Source organism: Alosa sapidissima, chromosome 11 (genome assembly GCF_018492685.1).
Source record: "Alosa sapidissima isolate fAloSap1 chromosome 11, fAloSap1.pri, whole genome shotgun sequence".
NCBI classification, from domain to species: domain Eukaryota; kingdom Metazoa; phylum Chordata; class Actinopteri; order Clupeiformes; family Clupeidae; genus Alosa; species Alosa sapidissima.
The window spans coordinates 31,724,818-31,737,317 of NC_055967.1; the positions used below are offsets into that span (position 1 = coordinate 31,724,818).

Here is a 12,500-nt window from a genome sequence, read left to right on the forward strand (position 1 = left end):
AGAGAGAGAGAGGAAAGACGGATAAGAGTGTGGGAGAGGTAGAGCGTCGAAGGCCATTTGAGAGAGAGAAAGTGCATGAGAGAGAGTGTGTGAGAGGGAAAGAGGGTGTGTAGTGTGGTGCGGTGTGTGTGTGTGAGGAGACTGTGTGACAGTGCGGTGCGGAGCGGCACATCTCTGGCGAGTCGTGCGGAGCGCGTGGCTGCTCTTCGCTGTGTGCCGCGCTCCCCTAATGAGGCTGTGATGGGAGGTAGACACGGAGATCACCCTGAGACGGCCACCCCACCACTACTCATTAGCCCTGCCCCCTGTACCACACTACCCGACAGAGAGAGAGAGAGAGAGAGAGAGAGAGAGAGAGAGAGAGAGAGAGAGAGAGAGAGAGAGAGAGAGAGAGAGAGAGAGAGAGAGAGAGAGAGAGAGAGAGAGAGAGAGAGAGGGAGGGAGGGAGGGAGAGAGAGAGGGAGGGAGAGAGAGGGAAGAGGATATGATAGAGAGGGAGAGAAGGAGAGGGGGGGGATATGAGAGAGAGGGAGGGAAGGAGGGAGGAAGGGGACATGAGAGAGATAAAGAGAGGGAGGGAGGAGAGAGAATATGAGAGTAAATGAGAAAGAGAGGGGGAAATGACATAGAGAGAGAGAGAGAGAAAGAGATGGAATGTGAAAGAAGAGAGGGGGAGGGGGAGGGGGGTAACGAGTCTGTGCTTTGGTGTTCAGAGATCCCCCTCTGTCCGTTAGCCGGGGATAAATGTATGGGTTTAGGTGCAGGAATGTGTGGATTACAGACTACCTTAGAACCTTAGCTATGAGCTACACCATGCGCGTAACTAAAGCGTTCCGTTCGCGACGCGTAAAATCCATTTTAGATGAATGGTCTATTTTTTTCGAACGTACACACCACTGACACGTCTGGTGTAGCTACTTCCATTGATTATAATGGAAGCTAATTGTTGCAGCAGACGCAACGCGAACGGAACGCTTCAGTTACGCACGCGCCTGGTGTAGCTCAGCCCTTAGAAGCGCACTGAGCACAGGGCTGTCTTGGAGAGAATTCACGAGGAGGCAGGGTGACAGCCTCGTCAGGGTGCGACTTCAAAGGAGCCTTTTCTAGATGGGGACACGAGAGAGAGATGTGTTTTTGTTTTTGACGGGATGAACAATTTTGTACAAAATAAAATCTAAAAAAAAAAACAATGTCAGTAAAGAAAAAATGTTCCATAAGTTAACGAGCAAACAGGCAGCAAGGCAGAGTGAAGGAAAGAGTGTCGTTTGCATCCACGTACCTGTAGGTGTGTGTGGGTATGTGTGTGTGCCCTGTTGACGTGCGTAGTTGTGGTAGTATGCATAGGCGTGTTTTGGTCTGTCTGTCGGCGACTCTGAGTGTGTGTGCTTATGGGTGTGGGACTGTGTGTGTCTGTCTATCGGTCTGTGTGTGAGTGTGCGTGTCTTCTGGGAGAAGTAGAGGGGGGGGTTGAATGTGGCGTTTCTATTTCTGTCCAGAGTTTTGCGGAGCAGTAAGCTCCAGTGATTCATGGTTTGATTATCCTTGCCAGCGGAGCTCTGCTCAGATGAGCAGAACGAAAAACCCCCCCTTCCTCTCTCACACTTTCCTCCCATCACTCTCTTCCTTCCCTCTCTCTCTCTCCTTCTCTTCTCTCTGTCATTCCCTTGTCTCACTGCCTTGTTCCATTTCTTACTAGTTTGATTGCTTGCTTTCTATATCTCTTTCCATCTCTGTAACCCTTCCACATCTTCTTTCTCTCTTTGAGTCTCCCCCCTCCTCTTTCTCTCTCTCTCTCTCTCTCTCTCTCTCTCTCTCTCTGTCTGTCTCTCTCTCTCTCTCTCTGTCTGTCTCTCATATCTTTCTTACTGTCTTGCCTTCTCTTTTACGATCGCTGTATCTCCTTCCATCCTTATACTCCTGCCTGCTTTCTTAGACACACACACACACACACACACACACACACACACACACACACACACACACACACACACACACACTGTGCTGTGAGTAGTTTGGTACACAGATGTCCCCTGTGTGTTGTTGGCCAGTAAATCAGACGCAGGTCTTTATGAAGGAGCTGTACTCACTGAAGGTGACTTACCTACCGCACCACACCCCACCACACCGCACCGCAGCACTGGGCTGGAGTCACACATTCACACACCTCCACCTCCACATGCCCTGTGCACAACACTGCTTTTCACTAGGCTGACTGTGTGTGAGTGTATGTGTGTGTGTGTGTGTGTGGGGGGGGGGTTAGGTAGGTTATATGCCATGTTTGTGTTTGAGAATTTTAAGTGGTGTTTATCCAAAGGGTTATGGAATTTTGCCCACCATTTTGTGTGTGTGTGTGTGTGTGTGTCTGTGCACATATGTATGAAAATGAGAGATGGCGTTTTTAGCCAGGTATTGCATAGGCTTGTTCTCTTTCTGTCGTTTTTGATGAATATTTAACCAGGGGCCGGGGAAACAAATGATTAATTAGTCATGAATGCAGACGGATTAGCGAAGCGTAAAAGTGTTTGCTGTGCATCTCAAGACAAGCATATGCGTAGCGTCTAGGGACTGAGAATGAATCCTAATATATTATTCCATCTCAGGACGCTCCATCCAAGAACTGCAGATTAGTTTTTTCCTGAAATAGCCTGCAAAACAATAACATTTAACACCCATACATACAAGCTTTGAGTGACATTCTGTAGAGAAAAATAGAATTGCCTTGGAAATTGCCTTAGTTCTAAATTCGAACTCCCAGGAGAAGTTACACACCCTGTATTTGATACCATGATGACAGGGGGGTGACCTGATATTTATCTATCTATCTATTCCAGGGGTGGGCAAACTGCGGCCCGCGGGCCGAAAGCACTTTCATCCGGCCCGCCGAGCATTTCATTTAGTTATCAGGCTGCTCGCTATTTTTTTATTGCGATAGAGACGACGTTGGTTAGCTTTACTGCAAACTGCTTTTCAGTCTCCTTAGATAACGTTTACAATGTCAATGTCAAAACATCATGTTAAATAGAGATAACATCACTAAGTTAACTCTTAGTTATCTCCTTTGCAGCAGATCTAACGTGAACATTATGCAATCCATTTAATTGGGAACGCGTCTGCACTCACGAGAGGGAGAGAGCCGCAGGTTCCAGCTGGCTTGTGATTGTTGAAAATTGATATCTCCTTCTTATAAGAAAGTTTTAAAAGGAAATCATGAAGGCAACAGTGATGTAGTACTCGAGTCCGGTCTCGGACTCGAGACCGGTCTCGAGACCGATTTCTGCTTTCTCGGACTCGACTCGGACTTGTTCCCTCAAAGACTCGGTCTTGACTCGGACTCGGACCACAGTGGGAGGAGAAGGACTCGTAATTTCAGGCCGAGTCCTCGAGACCAACACATTTTTTATATTCATATAAAAAACCCACACAACGCATAACAACAACAATAATAATAAAATGCCATGTTGACGGGCATTATTTGAAAATGACATCCCATGGTGCAATGCAAAGATACTGCAGTCAGAGCTGCAGTGAGTGTCAGTGACTTCACTTCAGTTCAGTTGCTGTGGTGTGATAATAGCGGCAAGATGAGCAATGAGTCTGCCATCATTAAATTTGCATACCAAAACCACAAAACCTTCACGGGAAAAGATTTTTTTTAAAAAGCACACTGCGCGGTGCCAATTCTGCAACACCTCAATAACGGAAACCTTAGGCACAACTTCAAACTTCCATCGCCATATCAGAAGAAGTCATCCTAACAGGTGAGTGCATTAACGTTAACGTATTTGTTGAGCTATGCTATGCTCGTTAACATATTGTGCTTTCACCTAACCATGCATGAGTATAAAGTGTGTTTGACATAAAGCTGTTAGTTTTAGTTTTACATTATAATGACATAGAATAGATGGTATTTTGATGGTTTGATGGTTGTTGGTAAAATAACCCCCCCCAAAAAAGCCACGAGCCCACCACTGGTGTCTTTTTCTGACGCCCAGAGCTATCCATAGCTACAGTATCTACTGTACTAGCCTACTTGACCAAGTAGCCTAGTCCAACTTGAGAGCAGAGATGTGAACTGTAAGTTGTCTCATTAACACAGTTAAGGGAAAGGCTTAAGCAGGACAATACCATAAACTAATTTCTCTTAGATGGTGTCAGGGACATTCTATTTTATCAGTGAAAAGTGTTGAATGTTTAATTTCAAGTGGCCATTTAGCTACTCAATTAGTTCGTTTGTGAATGCTAACCGTTAGCATCTATATGGATTTCTCCATAGGCGTTAGCTTTAAGCTAACCAATCGGTTTCTATTCAATGTTAACGTGTCTCGTAAATGCACTCAGGAAACGAATACCAAGATATATTTTGTTTATCTGCTATACAGTTTTACAGTGAGTCTTAAGTAAAGCTTTGAAGAGAATTTCAGAGAATTTCGGAGAATTTCTTGGGAAACGTTATCTATGTGCCGAGCTTGTAGCCACACACACAAGAGCAAGGGCAAAATACATTAGCTAGTTGTTCGTCTGAGCTACACACTTTAGTTGTCTTGATTAGGGCACTCAGTGTCGCGTGGAGTTGAATATTACTTGAATTATATATTATTAGGCTACATAGGGAGGTTATTTTAGTGCTTGTGTGTAAGACAACAAGAGAGACTGCTTCCTCTAATGTCCACATACATTTTGTTGATTATTAAAATTAGTCAAGATCTACAACATCTGCATCTTGTTTAATTGTTAATCTACATTAATATTGTTACATACAGTAAAGCCTTTGTTACAACATTCAGCAGTATGTAGACATAGGCTGATAATTTCGAGTAGGTAGCCTAATATAATTTCCACCATTAAGATCGCTCTGCAGTGAAAGGAGTTGTGGGCTGGCTAGGTCGCTACAGGTGGTTACAAATTTAAATATTAAAAATTTTGAATATTAATAATAGGCTGTCCTTGGTCATTTTCTTTCACATCAGGAATGTGGAAATCACCTTGCATGTGTTAGGCTAGGCCTAGGCTATTTTGGATTAGAAATGAAGGTGACCTAGTTCCAACAGACAGTAAGAGAGCTTATGCCTTTAAAACGTATAAATTATACGTATATAGTTTTGCAATTAATAGTTTATAATAGAGAACATTATGAATTTTAAAACATGCTGATATATAATAGATATATAATAATTTGTGGATGTTGCCTCTCTCTTACAGGTTCCTGGAGTACAAGGCAGCACAAGACCAAACTGACGTTGCACAACCATCAATATCTGCATGCTTCTCCAATGTTTCGGTCTACAGTTCTAAATCCCCTCGGCAGCAAGCAATTAATGCATCCATCATTAAGGACTTGGTAATTGGCTGTGCACTGCCTCTGGCTTTGGTGGAGAATTGTTACTTTAGAAAATTTCTGAAAGTCATGGACTCAAAATACACCCCCATCTCGAGAAGCACTATCTCCGAGAAAAGAATCCCAGTACTGGTGAACCAAGTGAAGCAGACTATTGTTGAAAGATTGCAGAGTCAACCATCTGTCTCTGTAACCGTTGATATCTGGTCTGACCGCAGACTGCGGTCCTTTCTTGGCGTCACTGCGCATGCAGTACACTGCTCTAATGGATCCTGTGTGCTTGAACCGTACCTGCTTGAATGCCGACGGTTTACAGGACGGCACAGCGGTAAGAGGATTTCTGCTGCTTTTGAGGAAATACTTGAAGAATATGGCATCGCGCAAAAAGTTTGTTATATTATAACAGACAATGCAGCCAACATGAAATGCGCTTTCAAAGTGCAAATGCCCCTGCAGCAAGCCTCTGACACAGAAAGCGAGGATGACCTTGATGATGAGGAGTTATGGGAGGACACTGATGAGGACACAGAACTTGGGCTATCAGGGGAGAGGCTTTCTTGTTTTGCCCATTCTCTTCAATTAGTTGTCTCAGATGGAATGAAAGAGGTCAAATCAATTAGTCTTGCCATTGCTAAAGCATCTCGCTTTTCTACCCTCTTGCACACCAGCTCGGCTTTCAAAGACACATTTGAAAGCACATGTGGAACAACAAAAACTGTACCTGCAGCGAACAACACCAGATGGAATAGTACATTTAAACAGCTACAAGCACTGACTTCTCTGGATCACAAAACATTGACCGAAATGTGCCTTAACGACTTTTCAGAAGTTGTTTTCACGCCACGTGAGTGGAACCAACTCAGAGACTTAACCTCAATTCTTACTCCTTTTGCTGAGGCTACTAACTTAACAGAGGGGGAAAAAGTCGTAACTATCAGCATCATTGTGCCGACTGTTCTTGACCTGAACACCCATTTAATAAAATGTGAAACAACTCATATCCTGTGTACACCCATCGCAAGGGCACTACACGGATCACTGAAAAAACGCTTCCAGGGGATTTTTGAACAGTTTGACATGGCTGGGAAAACTGGGAAGGAGGAGCCATTCAACAACAAAATCTACACCCTTTCCACAATGCTGGACCCACAGTTTGGCCTAAATTGGGTGGATCTCGATGTGACGTGCAAGCAGGGTGCAGCATACCAGAGGCGATACAGAGAGGACCTGAAAAAATCACTGAAAGGTTAGTACATAAACTGATGTATGAAAACTTACTGTAAATTCGTATCATATTTGCTTACCAGAACATATTAAACTGGGTGTATTACATTTTACCACAGAGTGCAAGGGTAATAACCTACAACAGTGTTGTTATTCCAAGATTACATTTAACATGTTTAACATTACACAGCGTGATCATAATCTCTAGTTTACATAACATTTGATATGACGTGCTCATGCCCTCATGTCTCACAGAAACACTGGTTGCAGAGGTTGAGAAATGTGCTGAGAGATACGGAGGAGAACAAGATGACTTGGACGGCACATTGGAAGAGGATGAAGACTCCCCACCAAAGAAATGTGGTCGCATGCTGTCGAGGTACAAATCTCTCAAAAAGCGCAGCACAGGGCAGCAAACATGTGTTGCTACGCAGGTTGCAAAATACTTTGAGACTGTTGAAGACACAGACATTGAGAATGCTCTTTACTTTTGGGCCAAACACCAAGAGCGTTTTCCCCAAATCCACATGCTGGCCATGAAACTGTTGGCTGTGCCGGCGTCTTCAGCACCCGTTGAACGTGTTTTTAGTCGAGGTGGTTTTATTATGAGACCACATCGGTCCCGCCTCAGGCACAGCTTGCTCTCATCTCTGATTTTTCTAAAGTGCAACTACGAAATTCTTGACGGGGAAGAGTAAAATGAAGAGTGTGTGTCTGTGTGAGTCCAGGGGATGTGGGGTGCTAAATGGTTTGGTTGCAAAAGGGTGTTGGGTGGGAGTGGGGATTTGAGGAAATGGTTTAGTGGCCAGTAATGGGGAGGGGGACCAAGACCTGTCTTCAGTGCCTGTTGCACTTGTTTTTAGAGTGTTCATTATGAGACCACATCGGTCCCATCTCAGGCGCAGTTTGTTCTTGCCTGCCGTGTGTTTAAAAGATATACAGTGGGAAGAATAAGTATTTGAACCCATGCTACAGCTGACTAAAAAGAGGAATATATTTTATATTCCTCTTTTTAGTCAACTTTAGCATGGGTTCAAATACTTATTCTCCCCACTGTACATGTTCATGTTTTGGGGACTGGGGGTGGGTTTAATAACATAGAATATTTGTTAACAGCAGTGTGACATAGTGTGATGTGTGTGTGTGTGTGTGTGTATTTGGGTGTGTGTGTTTGTGGAAGGGGAGGGGGGTGTAATGTTTATGTGTGTTATGGGGGAATAAAGTTTTAAAAGATACTGAATTCTAGTGTATTGTCAAAATGTTTAAAATTGGAAAATATTGGAAAATGTTATAAAGTAGCTAAGCCTACTAATTTATACCACTAGAAAATTTTAATTTGCTCTGCATGTCTTAACTATGATAAAAAAAAGTCAGGGAGGGCTTAACATGTTGATGACAGAGCAGCACTGTTGAAGCAATTTAGAAAAATAGGCAGAAGATGATGCATGTGATAAGGATTTTTTTAATGATAGTGAAAACATAGACCATATTAAGACATTAAGACTGCTCCTCTAAACAATTCCCAATCTAGCTTAGTCTGTAGGCCTAACTGTTGATTATTAACTGGGGTGATATTAAATAATTTATGGTCTTGGTCTCGACTCGGTCTCGACTCCTAAAGGACTCGGTCTCGACTCGGACTTGCTTCCTCAAAGACTCGGTCTTGACTCGGACTCGACTGTATTTCAAAACCAACGGACTCGGTCTCGACTCGGTCTCGACCCTTCAAAGACTCGGTCTTGACTCGGACTCGGCATAGGCGGTCTCGTCCCCATCACTAGAAGGCAACAGTAGTTCCCACTACTGACCATTTAAAAACTGTGAGAGGGTACAGCACTAGCCATAGCGGAGCAGGCAGAAGATCATTGAGAAATAAACGTGAATTAAAGCGACTGTCTTAAAGCCACAGTGCACAATTTATACATTTGTTAAACAGCATAAAATTAGCAGTATTTTTAAAACAAATTAGCAGTATTTTAAAACCAATACTTTTCATACTAAATTATAGGCTATAAAAAATGTATTTTTTTATGCGTGTGTCGTGGGGGGGGGGGGGGGGGGGGGGGTGTTGTGCGGCCCGACGGGCAATTTTCAAAACCCAATGTGGCCCTTGAGCCAAAAACTTTGCCCACCCCTGATCTATTCCCTCCTATCTCTCCCTCCCTCCTCTCTCTCTCTCTTTCTCTCTCTCTCTCTGTCATGAGTTTCTGTCAGCTCATCTGCGGAGGTTCATGGAGGAGGAGTGGCAGTGTTAGTGTGAGGAAGTCCATTATCAGATAGTAATCAGACCATTATCGCACAGCACTGAAAGCTCCTGTTGCTCAGACACCAGGAGAGCCAAGAGAGAAAAAGTCGCTCACAGTGCTAGCTTGTGTATCTTTATTGTTAGCCTCATGCTGTCAGCCAAACTGCAGAAGTTGCGAGCAGAGCTGTGCTTGATCTTGTGTTGTTGTAGCAACACACCACACCACAAAGGCATTTGTGGCTACTCAGTTAATAATGTTCTTCTCTGTGTCTCCTTCTATCTCCGTACCCCTGCCTGCTTGCTTAGACACACACACACACATACATTCTTTCTTGCTCACACACACACACACTCCTCTCTCCTTCTTTCCTTCTCTCTCCCTCTCGTTCTTCCATCCTATCTCTCCCTCCCTCCTCTCTCTCTCTCTTTCTCTCTCTCTCTCAGTCATAAGTTTCTATCAGCTCATCTGCGGAGGTTCATGGAGGAGGAGTGGCAGTGTTAGTGTGAGGGAGTCCATTATCAGATAGTAATCAGACCATTATCGCACAGCACTGAAAGCTCCTGTTGCTCAGACACCAGGAGAGCCAAGAGAGAAAAAGTCGCTCACAGTGCTAGCTTGTGTATCTTTATTGTTAACCTCATACTGTCAGCCAGACTGCACTAGTTGTGAGCAGAGCTTAGCTTGATCTTGTGTTGTTGTAGCAAAAGGCATTTGTGGCTACTCAGTTAATAATGTTCTTTGTGTCTCCTTCTATCTCCGTACCCCTGCCTGCTTTCTTATACGGCGTATATGCACACACACACATTCTCTCTCACTCACTCACAAACACACACACACACACACACACACAAAATAATGTTCTTCTGTCTTCCAGTTTTATTTTGGACGTATTAGTCTTATTAGTTGTTTGACGGTTTATTTAGTCATATTGTCTGAGTGGTGCTGTCCAAGGACTGTTTTCCTCTCGCATTTCCTCTTGTGTTAATGATGTGCTTGTGGTTCTGCATGAGCTTGGTCCAATTAGTTTTTAGCTGTGGGAGATGGCTTACTGTGGTCTGTCTGAGGCAGAGTGCACCTTTTAAAGACATCAGACGTGGAACTTGAAAGAGGAATCTGTTTTGGCTGAAAGTCCTCATTAAAATAAGAGTAGCGCTCCAAAAAATACAAAGCAGAATTAACAACAGCAGGCTTTGTCCCCCTGACAAGCTAACAGTGCTGCAGTAACTTGTTTGATGGCAATCACTGTGTGTGTGTGTGTGTGTGTTCTGTCTGCAGTATGAACCTGACGTGGAGGGACATGCAGCACCTGGTGGTGCACACCTCACGCCCCGCCCACCTCATCGCCAGCGACTGGAAGACCAATGGGGTCGGCCGGAGAGGTAGGAGAAGCAGCCTGATTGGCTGAGTGGCTCTCTGTATGTGGAGAGATTAAGGTTATTTGTTCATCTGCTATTTACGTTTGAGCATGGAGGTATTATATATAACTGGAGAGAGTGACTAAGTCCCGCCCTCCATACAAATGAATGGCAGAGGCTAGGCTAGTAAATCCGGCCAATTCATAGTCAACGCCATATCGAACACTGGGGCTCGGATCCAGCGCCAGTCGGCTCTGACCATGCGCCAAGTTCTAAAGCTGGAAATGACGCATGGACCAACGTCGATTTTTATTGGATATTCTGTAAAAAGAGAGTCGTCCTCCAGTAAGAGGGTGGCGATAATGCACATACTTTGCTTGCCACGTAACAAGAAGAAGAAAAAGTTGCTCGGGAACGCGCGTGGAGTCCAGTGGAGTCGCCCTGAAGCGCAACTTAATTTCATTGGATAACAGCGGCTCTAACTAAGAGCGGTCTGCCTGACGTCCTGCTGCTGCAAATATGCATTCGAACATGATGTGAAATATCCGTTGTCGAACTATAAATAAACTATTCCATTTTTACAGTCTATGATTAGTTTGTTTTTTATTTTATTGTTTGCCAGGATGAGGGGACAATTACGTCCCCAACTCATCTAAAATGTGGTGTCTGGAAATACTTTGGGTTGTATACCGCAGATGGTAAAGTAACCGTTAAAGAGAATATAGTCTGCATATACGATATCCAATCTTCGCGCTCACCTGTCGAGTTAGGCTACCATCCAAATGAGGCAGCGGAGTCAGAGGAACAGTGGACGGCCAGAGCATCGCCAGGCGTCCAACATCGTATGATTGCATACTTTCCGTAAATCCTACATTATGTCCGGGGTCTGCTATTTACTTCGGCTTCGCAAAGCACAGGTATTTATTTGGGGTAGGCTTATTCGAGGCAGAACTTTATTTCTTACATTGTGCGTTTTATTGTGAGACATGCGTTTTGTTTGGAGCGGCATACTAGGCTATCAAAAGCAGACGATTTTCGGTTTTGGTATGGGATTTAATTTACTTTTGGACTTTTATTATATAGTTAAATGTTGAGACTGATGGGCACTTAAATCTACAGGGTATTTGATGATCACTGTAAAGTTTCATGTAGTTGAAAGTGTTGGAATTTCCAGCTGTTTATTGCGAGACAAGGCAGTCCCTTTCACTCATTCATTGAACGTGCGCTGTGCTCTAATGGAAACCTTATTGCGTAGCGAAGTAGCCTAAATTGAGTTATTTTTTTTTTAATTATGCATGGTTTACTTTTTATTAAATTTGTAGGCTGGAATGCCTCGCGGCAATAATTGTGTTTCAATGTAGTAGCCTACTGATTCAGCCTCTGGAAAGCTCAAAAGGGGGCGGCTATGGGTTGAGAGCAACGTGTGACCATGGTGTAACGAGACAAGGGCTTTATGCCGCTGTTGTGTAATTTATTGTATTTAATCATGTTTAGGCTATTTTTGTTCAGGACAAACAACAACGAATAAGATCAATACAATTTCTTTATTTGTCATATGATGCATAAATAACCATAATATACACGTCTTCTCATAGGCTCCTCAAGAAATACGCACTGAATAATGTTTGGCTGTAGCCGCCGGATAGGTACCCGCCCACCAACATGTACTCGCATGAGAGCTCGTGCCCAACATGGATTTTTGTGCATGGAGCTGGTTCCAAATGCTCCATGCGGCGCCATATTTGAAAATGGCGTATGCTAACATGCCGAAGCTAATCTGCACGCTCTTGACCCCCTGCATTTGAGTCATATCTTGAGTGTTCTTCTCGCTCTCTCTGTGTGTGTGTGTGTGTGTGTGTGTGTGTGTGTGTGTGTGTGTGTGTGTGTGTGTGTGTAGTGAGCCATTCGTATGGATACGGGCTGCTGGATGCCAGTGCTATGGTGTCTCTGGCTCAGAACTGGACAAGCGTTGGACCTCAGCACCAGTGCGTCATTCACCTGCTCTCTGAGTCCAGGTAACACACACACACACACACACACATTAACTCACCCTCTCTTAATCACACACACATACATACATCAACAAACATTCACACAGCACACGGTTGAGTAGACTCAGTCACCCGACAGGTGTTATGCTGTTATGAGATACTATGATTTATCACTGCATCACAACTCTAGCTTCAAACTAAACATTTGTTGAACGGCTCTGATAGCCGGTGTGATTATGGCCACTGAAGCATAATGGACTAATTCCACTAATCTCTGCATCTGTTTGTGTGTGTGCCTTTGTTTGGATGTTGTTTGGATGTGTGTGTGTGTGTGTGTGTGTGTGTGTGT

At 44.0% G+C, this 12,500-nt stretch overlaps 2 protein-coding genes across 7 annotated transcripts in view; both read left to right on the forward strand.

The window, feature by feature from the left end:
* The window catches only part of furinb (furin (paired basic amino acid cleaving enzyme) b), a 93,791-nt gene that overhangs the window by 76,286 nt on the left and 5,005 nt on the right, over positions 1-12,500 (forward strand). For all 6 annotated transcript variants that reach the window (XM_042110663.1, XM_042110660.1, XM_042110659.1 and 3 more), the window contains 2 exons: positions 10,081-10,184; positions 12,058-12,175. In XM_042110663.1, the coding sequence (XP_041966597.1) occupies positions 10,081-10,184; positions 12,058-12,175 (222 nt within the window). The remainder of the gene's footprint in view (positions 1-10,080; positions 10,185-12,057; positions 12,176-12,500) is intronic.
* LOC121724247 lies at positions 5,208-7,522 on the forward strand. The gene is made up of 2 exons (XM_042110666.1): positions 5,208-6,581; positions 6,815-7,522. Exons 1-2 carry the CDS (start codon positions 5,405-5,407, stop codon positions 7,255-7,257), a joined length of 1,620 nt encoding a protein of 539 aa, XP_041966600.1. The 5' UTR covers positions 5,208-5,404; the 3' UTR covers positions 7,258-7,522.